The sequence below is a fragment of the Callionymus lyra genome, chromosome 9 (assembly GCF_982586985.1).
Source record: "Callionymus lyra chromosome 9, fCalLyr1.hap1.1, whole genome shotgun sequence".
Lineage (NCBI taxonomy): Eukaryota > Metazoa > Chordata > Actinopteri > Syngnathiformes > Callionymidae > Callionymus > Callionymus lyra.
Window position 1 is genome coordinate 20779688 of NC_141826.1, and position 20296 is coordinate 20799983.

The 20296-nt window shown below is 36.5% G+C and overlaps 2 protein-coding genes and 4 non-coding genes across 7 annotated transcripts in view; 5 read left to right on the plus strand and 1 right to left on the minus strand.

Moving 5' to 3' along the window:
• Window positions 1-32: 32 nt before the first annotated feature.
• fermt3b (FERM domain containing kindlin 3b) lies at window positions 33-15012 on the minus strand. The gene is made up of 15 exons (XM_087798862.1): window positions 14903-15012; window positions 14094-14233; window positions 13783-14016; window positions 9712-9828; window positions 9044-9212; window positions 7590-7692; window positions 7196-7303; window positions 5868-6002; window positions 5745-5791; window positions 4249-4373; window positions 4069-4175; window positions 3782-4003; window positions 2453-2577; window positions 1358-1499; window positions 33-1287 (listed from the first exon to the last, which is right to left on the minus strand). Exons 2-15 carry the CDS (start codon window positions 14215-14217, stop codon window positions 1108-1110), a joined length of 1938 nt encoding a protein of 645 aa, XP_087654988.1. The 5' UTR covers window positions 14218-14233; window positions 14903-15012; the 3' UTR covers window positions 33-1107.
• On the plus strand, window positions 10273-10344 carry trnaw-cca (transfer RNA tryptophan (anticodon CCA)). Its single transcript has one exon. It is a non-coding gene; the product is annotated as a tRNA-Trp (tRNA).
• Window positions 11347-11418, plus strand: trnaw-cca (transfer RNA tryptophan (anticodon CCA)). Its single transcript has one exon. It is a non-coding gene; the product is annotated as a tRNA-Trp (tRNA).
• Window positions 11697-11768, plus strand: trnaw-cca (transfer RNA tryptophan (anticodon CCA)). The gene has a single exon. It is a non-coding gene; the product is annotated as a tRNA-Trp (tRNA).
• trnaw-cca (transfer RNA tryptophan (anticodon CCA)) lies at window positions 12153-12224 on the plus strand. Its single transcript has one exon. It is a non-coding gene; the product is annotated as a tRNA-Trp (tRNA).
• A 1034-nt stretch (window positions 15013-16046) lies between the features above and the next one.
• The window catches only part of macrod1 (mono-ADP ribosylhydrolase 1), a 210398-nt gene continuing 206148 nt past the window's right edge, over window positions 16047-20296 (plus strand). The window contains exons 1-3 of one of the 2 annotated variants that reach the window (XM_087798463.1): window positions 16047-16452; window positions 17297-17416; window positions 17505-17612. In XM_087798463.1, coding sequence (XP_087654589.1) covers window positions 16134-16452; window positions 17297-17416; window positions 17505-17612 — 547 coding nt within the window. In that variant the 5' untranslated portion in view covers window positions 16047-16133. The remainder of the gene's footprint in view (window positions 16453-17296; window positions 17417-17504; window positions 17613-20296) is intronic. The other variant, XM_087798464.1, reaches the window with a different exon arrangement.

Here is a 20296-nt window from a genome sequence, read left to right on the forward strand (position 1 = left end):
AAATAAACAAAGAAAATACCAGAACCACTTGAAATGTTTACACTTGTGCTTTTATTGATTCAAAGATGAGGTTTGTGCTGATGTGACAACTTGGAAAACGGTGAAACATTTGGTCATAAATGAAAATAAAAATATTCCACACGTTAGACATAAACGAGTGGTTTGACTTTTCTTTCAAAAAGCGTGTCACGTGTCTACTTTTTTTTGATCGGCAGCTCAGTGATGGTGAAGAATAAGGTGAGTTTGAATTCACAGATATCTTAGATTATTATTATTATTATTATTATTATTATTATGTATGTGATGTTTAAATTCGTGTTCCACGATCCGCCCCCTAGTGGTGAACAATGCATATTGTTGTTTTTTTTTCTCCTCCAAAATATCGTTTTAAAGCAATGAAATCTCGTTCTTTTTGTATTTAAAGTAAAACTATTAATCGTCTTTATATTGTTATTTTCTTTAAACCATTTTACAATTTTAGAAACATTTTTTCATATAGTTTCCATAATCAAATAATAGGTAAGTAAGTAAGTAATATTTATTTATATAGCGCTTTTCCAGACCAGGGTCACAAAGCGCTTTAACAATCAAAACAATACTCAAAAAAGTATATACTTTAACTTACTAACTTGCTTGTTTTCTTTCTCATTTACCTTTTTTTTTTAAATGTTTTATTAGTCATACAATTAAAGTTTACTCTTTGTGTAATTATTACCAACTTTAAAAAAATACTTAAGACGTTTCTATTTGTTCAGGCTTTTCCTTGATTTTCTGGAACTCCTGTTGTGTTATCAGTATTATCTTGATCTTTAAAGTATATACTTTATTGAATATTGTTTTGATTGTTTAAGCGCTTTGTGACCCTGGTCTGGAAAAGCGCTATACAAATAAAAATGACTTACTTACTTACTTCTTGTTGTATTTGATTACAAACTCCTAATAAAAGTAATTTTGGGTAGTCTCCTTTGCAAAAGTATAAATGTGGTTTACAAGTATGATTTAGAAAGATTGAGTCAACAGTTTTAATATTATTAAAAAAAATCAAACTATAGTTGAAAAATAACTACAAGAACTTGTAGGAACAAGATGCAATGACCACAAGATTCGCTAGAGGGCGTCGTGTCCACCGGTCAGCTTGTGGAAAAGCTCTTCGTCCAGTTTTTCACTCTTTGATTTGTTACGAGTTGACATGAAAATATAACCTCCTATAAACTCGTGCACGATCTTACATTCCGCGGTTATGCAGCTGAAGGCGATGTTGATGTTGCCTTCGAACTCGATGGCCACCTGCAATTTTTACGATAAAAAAAATAAAGTTTTCCTTAAGTCACAACGTATACTTGTGTGTACTTCGTACCTGTTGTATGTCCCAGTTGACGTTCCACTGCTTCATGTTGTTGTAGCGCCAGGTCTTCACCACGTCACCCACGCTCAGGTCGATGCGAATCAGCCGATTAGGGGCGACGCCCAAGACCTCGTCTTTCCGGCTGCCTTTGAACCTGTTGAGACAAAAAAACATTTCACTGTCAGGACACTTCCTGTTTCAAAGAGTAGACATGAATATTTGTACGTGACCAAAAACAACCATTTTCACCAGGAATGTCTGGAAAACTTGGCGTATATCAGCGTATCAGAATATTGAATGATTGAATTTAACATTTAAAAAATGTTGAAACTTCAAATCTTTCATTGTAATTTTGTTTTTTTGAGCATTTCAAAAAATTGTTCATTAATAGTAATTTTTTTAAATTATTTAATAATTGAATTTGTATGTTATGGTTTTTTAACATATAGTTTGATATTCTAGTTCTAATAATTCATAAATATATTTTCTAAATTCAATATTTTCTCATTCCTATCCTTCTAAATTCAATGTAACTGAGCTCCTTGAGTTAAACTCTCAGCCAATCATGTGACGCCCCGGATGATCATGTGACGTTTTTATATTGAATTTAAAAGGTTACACAATAAAAAAAAAATTGAATTTTAAAATTTGTTTTTGAATTATTGTTATTAGAATATCATAGTGTTTTTTTTTTTAAAAGGATGGATTTTGAAAATAGTCTTTTTCTAATTCAATTTCTAAAAAAACTAAAATAAATTAAACCTTTCAATATGAAAAGTATTGAATTAAATGATTCCCGCCAAAATCATCCAATGCTTAAAAATCATTTCAATGATAGAAATCACAACTTTCAACATTTGAAATGTTAAACTTCACTAATTTATTCACAAATATCTTCTATTTGACCAAAATTATTGTATGTTTCCTGGGATGACGTGTGAGGTTGAGTTTGTATCTTTAAATAAAATCAAATATATATATATATATATATATATATATATATATATATATATTATATATATGTCAAGCATGTTTTAGTTGTTGGAGCTTCTTCTACATTTCTTCCAAACTGGCTCAATCGGAACCAAATTAAAGTCAAGACCCGACCTGACCACGACGTATGAGAGGCCAAAGTCCGGCAGGGCCTGCCAGACCTGCAGGAACCGCGTCAGCGCGTCCGTGAGCGAGAGCTGAGCCACGTTCTGGTAGGCATCCAGGATCCGGGGGGTCAGCTGGAGTCAAAGAGGTCAGAATTAATCAGGCGCTCCGCAGCTCCGAGTGGAAACTTTGGAAGAAAATTGAAGGCTGGAAAAGTTTTCGCAGAGATGATGATGATGAAGAAATATTTCCTGGAGGCAGAGTCAGCCGAGAAAGATTTCTAGATGAAGTTCTGTGATTATTCTATTGACGTACATAAGTGCCCTCAGAATATTGAACATTAAATTTAACATTTAATTTAAAAACAACAGTATTTAATTACGTTTTTTAAAGAGCACCTAATGTGAAAACCCAACTCTCCTGACTTATTCACATGTTTTAAATGTTGAAGTCTTCAAAATGCAGTAGTTCATTCATCATGACGTTGCTCCGTTTTGAAGTTATTACTTAATAAAGTTCTCTCTCATCTGAAATCTCGCCGAACGAGATCACGGTTTAAATTAAACATTCTGACATCACACTGGTGCAGGTGTCCTCCCCTAGAAGCCCTAAATCAGTAAAGTACCTTCATGTTAATAAACAAAATAAATATTTATGTAGATATGGTGAGAGTTACTTCTGCCTTTTAGGTGTTTTTGTAATGTGTACATTAAGCAGCAAACCTTATTTTTATTATTCGTTTTTGATGTACAAAAAAGTTTCAGGGGTGAGTTTTAAATTTACGTGAGTCCTTGAATGCAACTCGTGTTTTTGTGACCAATCAGAGCAGAGTGGGCGTGGTTGCTTGGACGAGATTTCTAAGTGGGCGGGGCATTAACGTATTTTCTAAAGTAAATATCTTTATTAAATGAGAGTTTTTTGCAAAAAGAAACATACTGATGAGTATAATAGAGTTCCTCGAGCAATTGAAGACACACTTGAATTAGGTGCCCTTTAAGTATTATGTTTATTTTTGAAAAGTTGATTTTTATTTCAATTCATATCTCTATATAGAAAGTTTCAACTTGTTAGGTTTTTATTTTTTAAATGATTTAATAAATCAATTTGTATGTTGAAAGATTGATTTAGTATTTTGTTGAAATTGTAAAAGAAAAATCTGCCTCGCTTTCTGCAAAGAACCAGAGAGAGGGGCCTGAGAATGCAACTGTGCAACCAGACTGTTTTGAAAATGGTAACATTTCAATATTGAATTAAAAATAATACGAATTTAAAAAACATTACATTTAGAAAATGTATTTTTGAGTTAAAGAATACAAATTTTTACTTGTCTCCTCTTACCTGCTTGATCTTGTACTTCTTGTGGTATCGTGGAGAAACCAGACTGTACGTGTTGATGCCCTCGTCGGTCACGCTGGAGTTACCATGGGAACCCGAGCTGGTCTTCTGCATGGCCAGAAAGGATTGGATGCTTTGGATCTCGCTCTGGTAACTGTTGTCGGCCAAGCTCTTGCCTTTGGAGGCGGTTCGACACGCGGCCATCCAGCGAGCGTACTGCTGCTCCTGGAGGACACGTCTGGACGTTGAGGGTCGGTTCGTGGAAAGACTTTGGACCGTTCGTGACTCACGTTCTCACAGCGAAGGTAGACTTCGTTCATGCCGTCGGGCGCCGGGATCAGAAGTCGGATGAGGAACTTCTGGGCCGACAAGTTGACGTCCGGGGCGACTTCGCATCCTGTTGGCAGGAGGAAGAACTCGTGAGGAAAAATGTGTGTGAATCGGGACCATTCACTCCAGAACCAAATCACCTTTCAGATGAATCTGCTGAATGGGTTCTCCAGCACTCTCCTCCTTGCTCTTGTAGTAGGAGATGGAAGTGTCGCGGAACTGAAACCAGTACTGCTTGTATCCTTTCAGGGTCAACCGTTTTGGCCTGAAATAAAGATTGATATTCAGAAAAATCTTTAGATTTGCAGATTAAATCAACAAAAAAAACGTATAAATTCGGAAAATGAAAACAGGAAATAACAGGAAAGCAGAAAATCTGATAAAACACAGTCGAATCAAAGAAACTTTCATGTTAATGCCGTGACAAAAAGGTGGTCATTGAACATTGTTTTTGGGTCACTAGGTTAGTAACTCCGTACCACAGTGGTTGTCACGTTCCCCTTCAAGGGGCTTTTATCTTGTATTGCTGTTTCCGTTACCCTGCCGACAGTTAGCGAGGGCGATGCTCCGCGAGAACGACATCTGCCGTCGATGAGCGCAATCGGACCACCTTGTATAAAGCTGGACTCTCCTGTTAGTCGGTGTCAACAGGTTGTTCTCGATACATCGGTAAATCTTGCTCCTTCCTGACGTCTTGGATCTCTGCCTTGAACTCGGGTCTCGATTGTTACCCAGACTGCCTTTTAGGTGAGCGCTTTTTATTTAACTTTGGTGAGTTTCCATCTAGTTTTCGTTTCTCCTCTTCCCCGGTGGATCTGGTGTCTTGCAGCCACCCTAGCGCCTGAACTGTCTCTTGTTTCTCTCGGGCTTTTGTTGGACTCCACGGATTGTTGTCGTTGAACTAAGAAAACGAACTTGTGTAGCACTGTCTCCATCGTGTGGACTCTTTCTGCATTGCACCGTGTTTTGTATTAAATTGCTTTATTTGATTGTCACCTCAGCCGTTGTGGTTATTATTAATATATAATATATAATATATAATATATAATATATAATATATAATATATAATATATAATATATAATATATAATATATAATATATAATATATAATACAAATTATATAATATATAATTTATTAATCGTCTGCAATTTTAATATTACTATAATTCCTGATATTTAACAGTTATTTAAGTATAGTAAATATATATTTAAATATAAATATAATCATATTAGAATCAGTGATGCACAAGCCTGAACTTGTCTGACACACCATTTTGAAATCTTGCCCAAAAAAGTATTTATTACTAATTTAAAAAAGGATATATACAGTCATAATACAATTCCAAAATGTAATTATTCCATTAAAACATTTGTTGAAAACCCTGATGATTGTATTTATTTGTGTTTTCTCATATCTTGTTTATATACCAGAACTATCAAATAAATGTCTAATAGTAAAAAAAAGGAAAAAAGGCCTTTAATCTGAATAAAACAACGTTTTTAAAAAAAAAGTATTTAAGGATAATCATCCCCAACTGACTGTTGACACTTAAGCTACCTGGCGCAGGAATGCGCTTTCTTTTCTAGCTTCTATAACTGCTTCTTCAAGACCCGTGAAAGCTCAGAGTTTCTCACCTGAATATCTTCAAGTAGTCGCTGAGATCCGGGGCCGTCATGTTGTCCTGCGTCAGAGGCGACAGTGAAAAAAATACATTCAAAGTGTGAAGAACTTTGGTTGACGGACACACAAGTGCTGACCAGCATCTCTGAGGCCGAGTCGCTCTCTTCCTCCAACTTGACCTCCAGGGACAGCAGAGCCGACTCCAGGTCCTCCATGGCGGCGCTGCAGCTCTGGGCCTGAGGCTCCTTCTGAGACACTTTACTGATGTGGTACTGCAGAGATTGTGACCATGAACAGTTACAACTCGTTTCTTTAATACGTTAAGTCACATCAGGTAAATCAAAGTCCACCAAGTTATTTAGAGTCTCAAAATGAAGCCTAAAGTTAATGTTGATATGGTGACCTTTAAAGATCTCTGTGTTTAGGATAAAATAAGGAACAGAGATTATGGATGTCGACTGGAACTGAAATTTATTTGATGAAGGAGAACAAACACAGAGATAATTAAAGTTACAGTTCATTCATTTTCTTCTCAACCTCATGTCGACTAAGGGTTGGGATTATTTTCAGCGTAATATGTTCATTTTTAGAGTTATAGACAAAAATGTTTGTTCATTTTAATGTAGTGACTAATGCTAACTTGTCCAGATAAACTTTTTTTTCTATATCTAAAAGTTTATCTATCTATCTTCGTCCAAAAATACAATAAAAAACTGAAAATACTGGACCGTCCTTCTTTTATTGAAGCCTAAATATGAGCAAATATTCTGAAAAAAAATGTTTTAAGATAAGTTAAGTTTTTAGCAGAAGATCCCGGGTTATCAGAGTAAATCTTGCGCACTTGCGTATGTGTTTCATTGAGGATAAACTTGTGCTGAGATACTGGGAGCTTCCGCTACAAACAATCCTTAAAATATAGATTTATTTAAGTTAAGAAATAAATTAAAAAAATTCAATTCAAATATCAAAACAAAAACTATTCATTTGTGGCTCAATTTTGCTTGTATTAGAACTTTTTTGTCCGTTGTCTTGTGACGAGGATGAAATGCAAAAGGTATTCCAGAAAAAGTTTTGCAGAATAGAATAAATATTTCTGTCTTTCTTTCTGACTCCAGTAAAGAATAAACATAAATCGACTATTATTGAGTGTTTCTTCTCTGTGTAGCACGTTAGCATTTTAGCTTCTGAAACCAACAAGCTTAAAATATAGACTTGGTGAATCTAATTTCCGATCAATTCCTAATATGGAGGCTTCAATACAAGATGGACGTCACAGTACGGAGGTATTTGGATGTTTTTAAGTGTCTTTTTCGAGTGAAGATGACAACAACTGAGCTCCAGTCGCTACATTAAAATGAACAAACATTTTTTCCTATAAGTCTAAAAAGAGAACTGATCACTCTGAAAATAATAATATAGAACGAACGTCGTTCGGAATTCTGGTGAGGTCAAAGGTCGTCCCTACCTGCAGAGCTCCGAAGAGCATCATCTCTTCCTCGGTGCAGTCGATGTCCTCCAGCAGGACGGCCCAGCGCGCCTGCTCGTACAGCTGGGTCAGACGCACCACATCCGACTGAAAGTACAGTCGTGTATAAATATTTAAAACTATCACAGGAGACGTGTTTTACTTTTTACTATTACAGGTTTTCATCACGACTCAACCTAAGGATAGAAAATGCACTGAATTGTTTGTATTGGGACTTAAATCAGGTTTTTCTTATAGACGGGAAAACAAGCATGAAAGGAAATAATTACTTTGTTGTGTTTAATTTTAATTGAAAATATGTACAGAATAATTTGAATGATTAAATGAAGGCTGTGATCAAGAGAAATGAATATTAATATAAAACGGTACAAACCTTGGGCTCAATGTCGTAGAAGGCAAAGTATTTGAAGCGAAGCCAGACTTTGTCGTTCTCTCGGATCCCCTGCTGCATGAGGTTACGCGACGAGAACAACCACCTGGAAATAAAATCAGATTGAAGTTTTAATATCTAATCATCATCTGAGTGAGAAGACACGTTTAGGAATTCAGTGTCTAACTATTGTAGAGGTATTATAGATACTTCAGCCAAGGAGGTTATATCTCTTTGCTAGCAACTGAAAAATGTCTGGATGGATTTCAGGTAAATTCTCAGTAAATGTTGATAATAAAACAAGGAACAGTTGAATACATTATGGTCGCGCATTTAATAACCATCTGGATCCTTGAATAATTTGAAGACGTGTCTCTCTATGTGAAGCAGAAGCTTCCATAACCCACCTGCCGTATCACTGAGCTCCTGGCTAACAACTCTACTCAAATGTTAAAAGAGACATATCTTTAAAAAATATACGTCATTAACGTAGGAAAATAAAAGAGGGTAGAAGGACTGTGTTCTATGCCGTTAAGAAACATCTTAAGACATTTGTATTTGTTCAGGCTTTTCCTTGATTTTCTGGAACTCCCGTGTTGTTGTCGGTATTATCTTGACCTTTAAAGTATATATTTTATTGAGTATTGTTTTGATTGTTTAAGCGCTTTGTGACCCTGGTCTGGATAAGTGCTCTATAAATATAAATTACTTACTTACTTACATGTTTCTTAGTTGTGTTTAACGATAGCTTAGCCCTATCGGATCCAACCATCAATGAATCCACTATCACGCTTGATTTTAATATCGTCTTTGATACTTACTGTAGGTGTGTTTATTGTAAATAATCTGTTGATACGATACCTATCACGATATGGGTAATGATACAATATATTGTGATACTGTAGAAACAATGATATATTTGTAGTATAGTACGAGTACTTGACTCTGGTTTTGCAGAATTTACAGATCCCATGACTCTCGACAAAGTCGTAACTGCTTTCATTTGTTTTGAAACCAAAATATGTCCAAACATCAGCTTTAAAAGCTGCTGGAGTCACTGTATCCTCTTGTCCTCAGTCATTTTGCCGTGGAGGACGTATTGATTGCTGCCATCCAGCGGCCGGAGGTTTAATTGCGACACAAATATTAACAAGGCGTGAATACTAACATGTTTATTGTATATTTTCAAGAACATAATTATTTAAATTTCCACACACTTTATTGAACTATAAAGGATAAAAGAACTATGGTAAGACATTAAATATTATTTGCCCAATATCGATTAAGTGTCATGGAAAATAACATTGCGATATATCGTCATATGGATATTTTCTAACCGTTACTCACAGTTGGATTCTTGAACAATTCTTAACATTTCCAACATGTACTGGAGACGACAGAAGATGCGAAAGCCTTTCATTAACCCTCGGCAAAGTGATGATGAAAGACAAACATACCTGCCGTTGATGTGGGCCTTGTCCACCACACTGGCCGCTCGGTACTGTTTGACCAGGAGCTCCGGTGCCGGCGGAGGCTGCGTCACCGATATCAACTTGTAGATTTCCTGCATTGGTTGTGAGGTGGCGAAATGCTGCGGCACGCCGTTGTACATACCCGGGTGTGAAGCTGAGAAAAGAAAAAAGTAAGTAATATTTTTATTTATATAGTAAGTAATATTTATTTATATAGCGCTTTTCGAGACCAGGGTCACAAAGCGCTTAAACAATCAAAACAATACTCAAAAAAGTACATACTTTAAAGATCAAGATAATACTGAGAACAACACAGGAGTTCGAGAAATTCAAGGAAAAGCCTGAACAAATAAAAACGTCTTAAGATGTTTCTTAAAGGAGTCAGTAGATCCATCAAGCGCAAAGAGAGAGGAAGATCGTTCCAAAGCTTAGGAGCAACAGCCTGAAAAGATTTCTCTCCTCTGGTCCTGAGCCGTGTGCGTGGAACCATAAGTAGATTCTGATCCACAGACCTCAGTGAAAAAGGTGATGAAGATACAGGTACAACTTATTGACCATCGTTTAAGGAAATCTATTTCTCAGAAGAAAACGCCAGAACAAAAGCGTTGGCTGTAAGTGGCCCCGGTGAAAGAAACGAGGTGCAATGATTTTACCGGCAGGAAGAAGGACTTCAGTCATGTCGTGAATCGTCTCTGATTGATCTTTGTCTTTCTTCTTCTTCTTCTCCTCAATGGGTCGAAGGAGAGAAAGCTCCTCTGGATGACGGATGTCTGTGAAGAGGAGAAACACTTTCTACTTCAGAACACTGACCGACAGAAGGAAATGCCTTTGATATTAAAGCAATACTATGTAATGTTTAAGCTTTTTTTTTCATGTTTTCTTTTATGACTGGTTGACGTTATTTAACTTTCAAGTCATTATTTGACTACGCATGCCTGGACAACCCGACCAATATGACAATCAACCCTTATTTTTTTGAAAATGGGTCAGGGATGGCAGTTTGTTTAAGTTATAACTGACTTTCTGGGATGGCTTACAGAGAAAAACAATCCAGAAAAGGCTTTTTTCCCCCTTGTTTTGTGAACAAACATGACTGTCTTGAAAACTCAAGCGTCTCCAGCACCACCAGCAAAGTAGCACTGTCTAGGAGAGAAGGGGGGAGTTTAGTTTATAAAGTTTTTCTTGGCGCAGGTTGTGAGAGAGAGCATGTGCAAGACTCTGTGGCGCAACGGTAGCGCGTCTGACTCCAGATCAGAAGGTTGCGTGTTCAATTCACGTCAGGGTCAAGAGAATTTTAGTTATTCCCTTTTAAAGGAATGTGTTTGATTAAAAAAGAGGTGGTTTTCCAAAAATACAATCTGGACCCACACGTATTATAATAATAATAATAATAATCTCTATTTATATAGCGCCTTTCTATGAAGGTGGTTCTTCCATAATTTTCTTATAAAACAATAAGGAATCAAAGGTTGTGTTTTGCGTCGTCTATCCACGCTCGACGATTGTTGCTGAATGTTTTGTTGAATTTTGGGAATATATCTGTCTCAAGTCTGTGGCGTGATTGTTGTGCGTCTGACTTCCAATCAGAAGGTTGTGTATTCAAAATCCCATCATGGTCAACAGAAAAATAAGCTTATTGCAGAAGTGACAAGTTGCTTATGTCATTGAAACAAACACTGTGTTTCAAGTTACCATCTGGACCCACCATGCTTTTGAAGAACGAGCTGCAATGAATCCTTCAGGTCTGACGTCACTGCTGCCACCTGCTGTTTCATTGACCTCATTGCTATTGACAACATTTCAAATACTAAAATAATCTTGTAATAATATAAATGAAATGTATGCAGAGAAATATAACTGAGACCAAAATTGACAATATGGCAGCCATGGTGATGGACTAATAGTTGTAAAAAAAAAATACTATCGTCAAGACGACAGTATCACGTCACACTCCAGATCAGAAGGTTCCGTGTTCATATCACGTCAGGGTCAAGAGAGATTGAGCATTTCCAGAAGTGGTGTTATCTTTTCTAATAAAAAAAAAAAATCCATGTTCTAAAATTACCATCAGGACCCACACGTCTTTTGAAGATTCATAACTCATAAGTGCATAAAGAGCTTTAATGGAAGTTCCACATTCTGCTATGGACGACATTTTCAAATGCTTCAAAAAATGTTTCTAATTATATGAATAAAGTACATTTACAAAATAAGGTACTTGGTTGAGTGCTCGTCTTTAGCATGCTTGATAATTAGCACATTGATGTCTTGAAATAGATTATAGTGAAGACTCTGTGGCGCAACGGTAGTGCGTCTGACTCCAGATCAGAAGGTTGAGTGTTCAAATCACGTCAGGGTCAACAGAATTCCAGTAGTTTCTTTTTTTAAAGGAGCATTTTTGATTGAAAAAAAAAAAGGTGCTGGACCCACACGTCTTTTGAAGATTCATCACTCAGTGCATAAAGAGCTGCAATGAAAGCTACAGGTTCTGCTATGGGCGACATTTTTCAAATGCTTAAAAAAATGTTTCTAATAATTTAAATAAAGTACATTTACAATATAAGGTACTTGGTTTAGTGCTAGTCTTTAGCATGCTTGATAATTAGCACATTTATGTCTTGGAATAGGAAATAGTGAAGACTCTGTGGTGCAACAGTAGCGCGTCTGACTCCAGATCAGAAGGTTGTGTGTTCAAATCACGTCAGGGTCAATGCTTTAGTGTAAATATTTATTAAATTTAAACTTGTCAAGATAGTTGATTTAGCAACATGTGAAACAGAGAATAAAAGGTTGTGTCAGAGTCAACCTTCTTTAGAAACTATTTCAATGTAAACACATGAATTGAACATGAACTTGAGTTGTCACAGGTGCATCATGAGATGTTTCCAAAATGTTTCCAACTATAAAAACAAAAGCCCGATTTGAATATTTTTATTATCTTAAACTAAATCCATTTTTTCTAAAGTATTGGGTAAAAGCTTACTACAGTACATTTGTTGAACACACAACCATCTGATATGGTGTCAGACCACCACAAAATTAGTTTAAGTATAAGTTTATTATCTAAGAGACTACAATTATTTGAAGTTTATTAGACTCTGTGGCGCAACGGTAGCGCGTCTGACTCCAGATCAGAAGGTTGTGTGTTCAAATCACATCAGGGTCAACACAAAACCAGAAGTTTTCTTTTAAAGAGGCGTATTCGATTGAGGAAAAATGTCCATTACTGAGTATGTGTTGTTACTTTAGCTAAGAAACAATAATGAATCAAAGGTTGTGTTTTGCCATTGACGATATTTCAAATGCTAAAAAAGTGCATCTAATAATATGAATTTTGGGACAGACAACATGTGTTCAACATCAAATTTAAATGAGTGTCCGAACCTCCTAGTCCCCCTAAAACGTAGATTAATAATCCCTTTTCTCTTGTCAACTCATGTTTGGCTCCATTAGGTTGATTCTTCAAGATCAAGGTCATTTTCACGCCTCATCTTTCCACACAGTAATGATGAGGAGGAGTTTGCACCAACTCCGGTTTCCTCCCACAGTCTTAACACATAAAGAGGTTCATTTGTTGGTCTAAATTTTCTGTCTACTCATGCCTGGACAACCCGACCAATTGTGACCACCAAACTAAGTTATTGGAAATGGTGGCTTTAAGGGTCATAAAAAGTGAAAAACAACCCAGAAAACGCTTTTCTTCTCCTTGTTTTGAATAAATTAACATGACTGTCTTGAAAGCTTAAGCGTCTCCAGCACCACCAGCATAGTAGCACTGTCTAGGCGGGGGGAAAGTTCAGTTTATGCTGTTTTTCTTGATGCACTCGATTACAGGTTTTGCGAGAGAACTTTCTTAAGACTCTGTGGCGCAACAGTAGTGCATCTGACTCCAGATCAGAAGGTTGCGTGTTCAAATCCCGTCAGGGTCGACAGAATTTCAGTAACCCCCTTTTATACGAGTTTGTTTGATTACAAAAAAAGGTGCTGTTCCAAATTACAATCTGGACCCACACATATTTTGAAGGTGGTTCTTCCATAAGTTTCTTATAAAACAATAAGGAATCAAAGGTTTTTTTTTGCCTCGTCTATACAAGCTCGATGAATGTTTTGTTGAATTCTGTGAATATATCTGTCCGATGAGTCTGTGGTGTGATGGTTGTGCGCCTGACTTCCGATCAGAAGTGTCAACACAAAACCAGAAGTTTTCTTATTAAGAAGCGTATTCGATTGAGGAAAAAGTCCATTACTGAGTATGTGTCGTTACTTTAGCTAAGAAAAGAGATGTTTTTTGCCAATGACGATATTTCAAATGCTAAAAAAGTGCATCTGATAATATGAATTTTGGGACAGACATCTCCTAGTCTCCCTACAATTTAGATTTATAATCTTTTTTCTCTTGTCAACCCATGTTTGGCTCCATTAGTTTGATTCTTCAAGATCAAGGTGATTTTCACGCCTCATCTTTCCACACAGTAATGATGAGGAGGAGTTTGCACCAACTCCGGTTTCCTCCCACAGTCCAAACACATAAAGAGGTTCAGTGGTTTCTCTAAATTTTTACATAGGTAGGAGTTTTTTTTTCTGTCTATTTGTTCCCTTAATAAAGTTGTTTTCAGGTTGTCCTCGATTTCTTACCCCAAAAGTTCCAGACTCCCTCAAATTTAGGAATTTATTCTTATGTTTTCTGTCGTTTGTAGATTTGTTTTTAGACTCAAAGCACTTACTCAGTAGGCGGCAAATACCCATCACGGTCTGGAAAACGGGGTTTGAGAAGCAGGCGCGCAGCCTCAGGGTGGCGCCGTTGGGAAGACCCACAGTCAGGGGCTTGTGTTGAGGCATGAACGTCAGCCGAGCGTCGGCGTGGATTCCGTATTTCTCCAGAGTCCACGAGGTCCGCAGCAGCCACTGTTGCTTCTGCTCCCACCAGAGGCCGTGGTCCGACCAGTCCTGGCTCATCTCTGGACAGAGACGACGCCCAAAGTGACTCCATGGATTTCATCCGTCGTCGAAAATAATTGGACAGCGACTCACTCACGTGTTTGTTCCACTAGCTTGAGGATGACCCCTCCCACATGGAGGTCAGAGGTCACGCTCAGGGTGATTGGCAGGGCCTCGTTTCCGAGATCCTCCACGGCGATAGAGAGGTCCCAAACCGCCATTATGAGCAAATATAAACTTAAGAAAAGAAGGAAAATGGCGACAAACTTTTATTTTGCAATGAAATATGATGGAAAAGAAGCATAATTACAGTAGCTTATATCATTTCAGTTTAAAATTGACCTTAAATGTAAAAGAAAAGATAAATATATGATATTTTATCCACTTAAAATGAAGAAAAGGATCACATGCTTGTGTGTGACACAACACGCATCCATTCAAAAGCAGTCGACCTCGCACACAGAGCTTCCTGTTTCTACACCAAAATTATCGCCATGGAAGCACACTTCCCCTTTAAGTCCAGTTCACAACGTTTCCAAAGATCATCCTGCGAATAATCGTCCAGCAAGAATGTTTAAAAAAATAAATGTGTTGATTCTTCATATAATAGTTGAATATAAGGCAATAGCAGAGAGACAAAGATGGTGCTAGCAACATGTTCTCAAAGCTAATTATCTTCATATAACAACAATTATTTACCTAAATTATACATAAAGTTTTTGTTAAGCTTATTTTACTAAATAAACGTGTTATACACGTACAATAAAATGCTGTCAATCAACACTACACTTCCCACCAACTTCTACTATCAACATTTCTAATAAACACACATCTTAATAAAAACACAAACATATATTTACTGAAGAAATAAAGTCAAATATCCTATCATAAAAATGGAATACTTACTCCACTGGTCGTGTGTATGGTGTTGCATCCACAAGAGCGGGTGGATCGTGGTTTTGCACTTTTTGTGAGGCTGTGTCGCCTCTTCCTTTTTTTTTGACAGCTTCCGTGAGGCGGAAATGTTTCGTGTTTGATTGAGAATGCAAGTTTTCGGGTCTGTATGTCATGATGCGTTTGTGGTGACGAGATATGAGACGTATTTCTGATAGATATGACATGAGTTTATTCTTCCTTCCTGTGCTTATGTCACTCTGCTGCAATATTCATTTGGAAGGACACATTTTTTGAAATACTTGATAAAATACAAAGGGTATTATGTGTGAATTCAAGATAGCTGTTAGAAGCCAGGCCCCTTGATATACAATATTCTCAATTCAAATGGATATTGCACTTTATTTAATCACATCCTTTACAGTGTTATGGGTTTTAGTTTATGGAGGTTTTGTTTGAGTCAATATAAACCACAGAAACAAACCATTTCTATTTTTTTAACATCTCATTTTGCACTTGTATTTGAAAACCTTTTTCTTTTCCTGAAAATAAATATAGAAAAAAGAAATACATACAATGTTCATATAAATAGATAGATATAAATACAATTTGCACTCACACCAAATCCGAACAAAGACTACTTAATGTGAGATAGTAACATTGAAAAAATATATAAATGAAAAAGAATAATTATACAAATAAAACTAGTGAAAATAATCATAATAATAAAAACACATTTAAAATTCGCTCATGAAAAATAAACAACTGTACAAATGCACAGAAAACACACACACAAAAAAAATAGAATACGATTCCCAGAGTGTGTATTCAGTTCAGTCATTTATTGTCAATCGTCAAGTAAAACAAGATTCAATAAATCATAAATTTCTGATTGAAAATAACGCATCATTTAATTAAATAATTCCGACTGTCCATGAATGCGCCAGGTGTGAGCTCTTCCACCATCATTAGAAAATCAATTCAATTCTCGCTTTTACCCGTTTATTTGTAAGATAAATCGCTCAGATATTAAATATATAAATACCATAGCCATAATAAAACAAATAAATAAAACAAAATATTGATTACATTTTTTTTTTTTTACGAGCACCCCTCCCTTCAAGATACATGGTACACTCCACAAGTTCAAAACAAACATGGCGCTCTTCATGTCGCTCACGTTTGTCTGACATCGAAAGTGAAACTACTTCTTCACCTGAAGACAGACTCGAGGAGAAGGAACATGTCTTCCCTGATTCACACTTTATTCACTCGCGTCAGACCCTCGCCTCTCACTAGGGTGTTGTCAAGTGTCCGCACATCCGGGTCCCGTTTCGCTCGAACTCTGACCCCCAGCGGGTCACCTGCCCTGAGACAGGTGACCCGAGGCGCTGGATCCTTCTCACCCGCCGGGGGAAGAAGAGGTTTGTCTCTCAGAGGTGTTGTCGGGGCGACCCTCGGCGTGGGCTCGCTCGTAGTGGGGTGTTCTCTCCATACGGGGTCGCTCTCCGCCATGACCTTTGACCTGACCTCCGCGGCTGGAGACTGGAAGGAGACGAAGGGTGAGAACAAACACTGACGTGTTAAGTCAATGAAACTCTAATAAACATATCAAACTGGTTTCATAAATACACAATATTATTATTATTATTATTATTATTATTTAAATGTTAATATTAATGGATCCAAAGTTAAGATGAGCTATGGTTTAAATCAGACATGGGGGGCCACATTCGGCCCTCTGGCTGTATTTATGTGGCCCTCAAGATGTCGGAGTATAACGATGGAAAATAGATCATCTATTAATGTTTCTGATGGATAACAATATTATTATTTCAACAATTCAAGTCATTAAATATCCTTCTTTTTTTTAAAGACTTTACTTTTGTTTAGGGAAATGTTTTTGAAAGTGTTTGTATATCATATTTCTAAATAAAATGTATTCAAAATGATATATTACACAATAAAATGTTAAAAAAGAGAAGAAAAACTCTGCTTGAGACTGTGCAGCTGTTTTGACAGCTTTTACTTTATTTGCTTATTGTGTCATTCTAATGTTTTTAACTAATTTTATTTTGTTCTTTATTTTATGTTCTTGTACAGCATTTTGTGTCAAATGCTGCTGAATAAATAAAGCTGAATATAAAGCTGAATTGATTTTATTAAAAAAAGATTAAAAAATCCATTTAAAAGAAGGAAATGTTGTCAAATATAAAAACGTTTTCTTTTTCTTAAGAATCTGTAAATAAAACATAATTTGGGTCAAATTAAATGATTGAATTAAATATATATATATATATATATATATATATATATATTTTATATAACATTTACTTTTATTCTTCCCTTCTTTCTTTTGGCTCAACATGACGTTAGATTGAATCATTTTTCCTCTGTATCGCACAGACTTCCTGCTCTCTCTGTCTGTGACTGACAGGAGAAAGTACTACAGGACCGACTGTGTGACTCTGGACGACTTTCCTGTCTGGACTCCCACTGCAAGTCAGTTGATTAAAGCAAATAAATGTAAATAATATACTATATATCTAAATATTTTATATCTTTTTTTCCTGCTTTAAGAAACATTCCTTATGTGTGTTTTTTTTTCCATCAGGTGTGACTGAGAAAAGTATTTATCCCAGGAACGCAAAGTTGGATCAGAAGATTTCCCTCTACAGCGGTGACATCACCAAGCTGGAGATCGACGCCATCGTCAATGCAGGTCATTTTTCTTTCTAAGAATTCATTCTCACGAATGATTTTACACCTTAAAAGAATCACAACAAAGTGATGTTGAACTGACGTGTAGAAATGGGTCGATAAATACGTTTTCTTACACATACAAGTAATTCTTAACCAATATTTAAATTATCTTAATGAGTATAATAATTATAATCAATAATACAAATTTAAATTCAGGTCAGTTTTCTACTCACACTCATAAGAAAGTCGCAAAAGGTGCCCACTTTTTTTTCCCCAAAAGACACTTAAAAACACCCCTTTGTATTGAAGCCTCGAATTGTTCAGAAAAACATTAAACAAGTCTATATTCTAAGTATGTTTTTAGCGGACGTTGCTTAGTTAGCTGCTAGGCTAGCTGCTAAGGTAGCTTCATCTTTGTCCAAAAAGACACTTAAAATCATCCAAATACCTGCAAACTTATCGTCTGTAACGTCCTTCTTGTATTGAAGCCTCGAATTGTTCAGAAAAACATTAAACAAGTCTATATTCTAAGTATGTTTTTAGCGGACGTTGCTTAGTTAGCTGCTAGGCTAGCTGCTAAGGTAGCTTCATCTTTGTCCAAAAAGACTCTTAAAATCATCCAAATACCTGCAAACTTATCGTCTGTAACATCCCTTTGTATTGAAGCCTCGAATTGTTCAGAAAAACATTAAACAAGTCTATATTCTAAGTATGTTTTTAGCGGACATTGCTTAGCTAGCTGCTAGGCTAGCTGCTAAGGTAGCTTCATCTTTGTCCAAAAAGACACTTAAAATCATCCAAATACCTGCAAACTTATCGTCTGTAACGTCCTTCTTGTATTGAAGCCTCGAATTGTTCAGAAAAACATTAAACAAGTCTATATTCTAAGTATGTTTTTAGCGGACGTTGCTTAGCTAGCTGCTAAGCTAGCTGCTAGGCTAGCTGCTAAGCTAGCTGCTAGGCTAGCTGCTAAGGTAGCTTCATCTTTGTCCAAAAAGACACTTAAAATCATCCAAATACCTCCACACTGCTCGTCTGTAACGTCCTTCTTGTATTGAAGCCTTGACATGAGGAATTGTTCTGAAAATAATTCACCAAGTCTATATTTTAAGCTTGTTTGTTGCAGAAGATAAAATGCTAACATGTTACACAGAGAGAAAACACTCTGGATAGTGGACACTAGTGGATTTTTTTTGTTTATTCTTAACTGGAGTCTAAGGGATAAACAAAAACAAAATGATGTATTTTCTGCTACACAGCCGTATCTGGAATACCTTTCTGTATCGTCTTTACAAGCCCCTGACTTAAATAAAACGCAGACAAAAAAAGGATTAATACAAGCAAAATTGATTATTTGCTTTTGTGTTTTGATATTAGACTTCTGTACATTTTTTTCTTTTGTCAATTCACTTGGATAAATATGGAGGAAAATCTTTGGTTTTGTTTACAATTAAAAGATTACTGTAAATGAGTATACTGTTTGTTTGTTCTCCCCGTGTTGCGTGGGTTTACTCCGGGCACTCCGGTTTCCTCCCACAGTCCAAAAACATACATAGGTTGATCGAGAACTTTGGGAAAATATCCATAGGTATGAGAGTGTGTGTGAATTGTTGTCTGTCTTTGTGTGTCCTGCGACACACTGGCGTCCTGTCCAGGGTGTCCCCTGCCTCTCGCCCTATGATACTGGGATAGGCTCCAATCTCCCCGCGACCCCGGTAAGGGTTAAACCGGTTGAAAATGAATGAATGAATGAATGTAAATTATAACGAATATGATGACAGTATCAACTGTGTTGTTTTTTTATACACAAATAGAAAGAGAAACTATACTATCAATTATTTTGGTTTTGTGTATTGGAGCCCATTATGTCTTTTAGTTTATATATTGAACACAGAGAAAAATAAATAAATAAAACCAATCCTCGGGATTCTATTAGGCTTCTCTTTGAATAAAAACAAAAAAAAAACAGAGTTATTTTGATATGTAGTCACAAAATGTAAATAACAAAAACATTGCTATTTTGTCAGTAAAATACAGGAAAGTTAATCTTTTAATCATCAAAAATGTTTGGTTGGGGCGGGCATGGCTCCTGTTTGGTGTCTTTATTGTACCTTAAAGAGACAGTGTCTTTGTAATAGTCAGAACACGTAAACATTACAGGCATAAACCATAGATATATACATGTTTTTTTTCAACAAAAGTTTACTTTAGACGCCACAGAATTGTTGCCTTGAAACTTCGTTCTGTTATTCTATTGCTTAATTGTTTGTCATCCTATTTAATTCTCTTATTTTGCACTGACGTCACAATACAAATCCTAGAATGTGTTTACAACACTGTCAATAAAATAAATAATATAGCGTCGATTGTTCTTCCGGCCACTAGAGGGAGCCACACACTCGCTCATCGAGAGCTCGTACGGCTGAGCATCCTGGGAAATATAATTGGCGTCTTGGCAACAAATGCTGCTCTGGGGGGGGTGAAAGAAAAAGGAGGCCAGCGGCCCAGAGTGATACTTGAGGATGAGGTCTGGGGCTGCAGGGCGATGCATATTTCTGTGGCAGGTATGATTGTCAGCAGGTGTTTGCTCCGCCAGTGTGTGGACGCCGCTCTCGTTAATGTTGTTCCTGCGTCTGCTCGGTAAACATCCAGGATTACATCTCCATTCACGGGTAATTACGCAGATGTAATTGTGTCTGGGCC

Bases quoted from the DNA above. Each gene is read 5' to 3' on its own strand.
- fermt3b (XM_087798862.1), bottom strand. From the start codon at position 14,217: ATGGCGGTTTGGGACCTCTCTATCGCCGTGGAGGATCTCGGAAACGAG. The intron at 2,578-3,781 runs GTAAGAGGAGAC...CTTTGACTCCAG, and splicing joins AGAAGTACAAGATCAAGCAG to CTGACCCCCCGGATCCTGGA. The intron at 1,500-2,452 runs GTCGGGTCTTGA...TTGTCTCAACAG, and splicing joins CTCTCATACGTCGTGGTCAG to GTTCAAAGGCAGCCGGAAAG.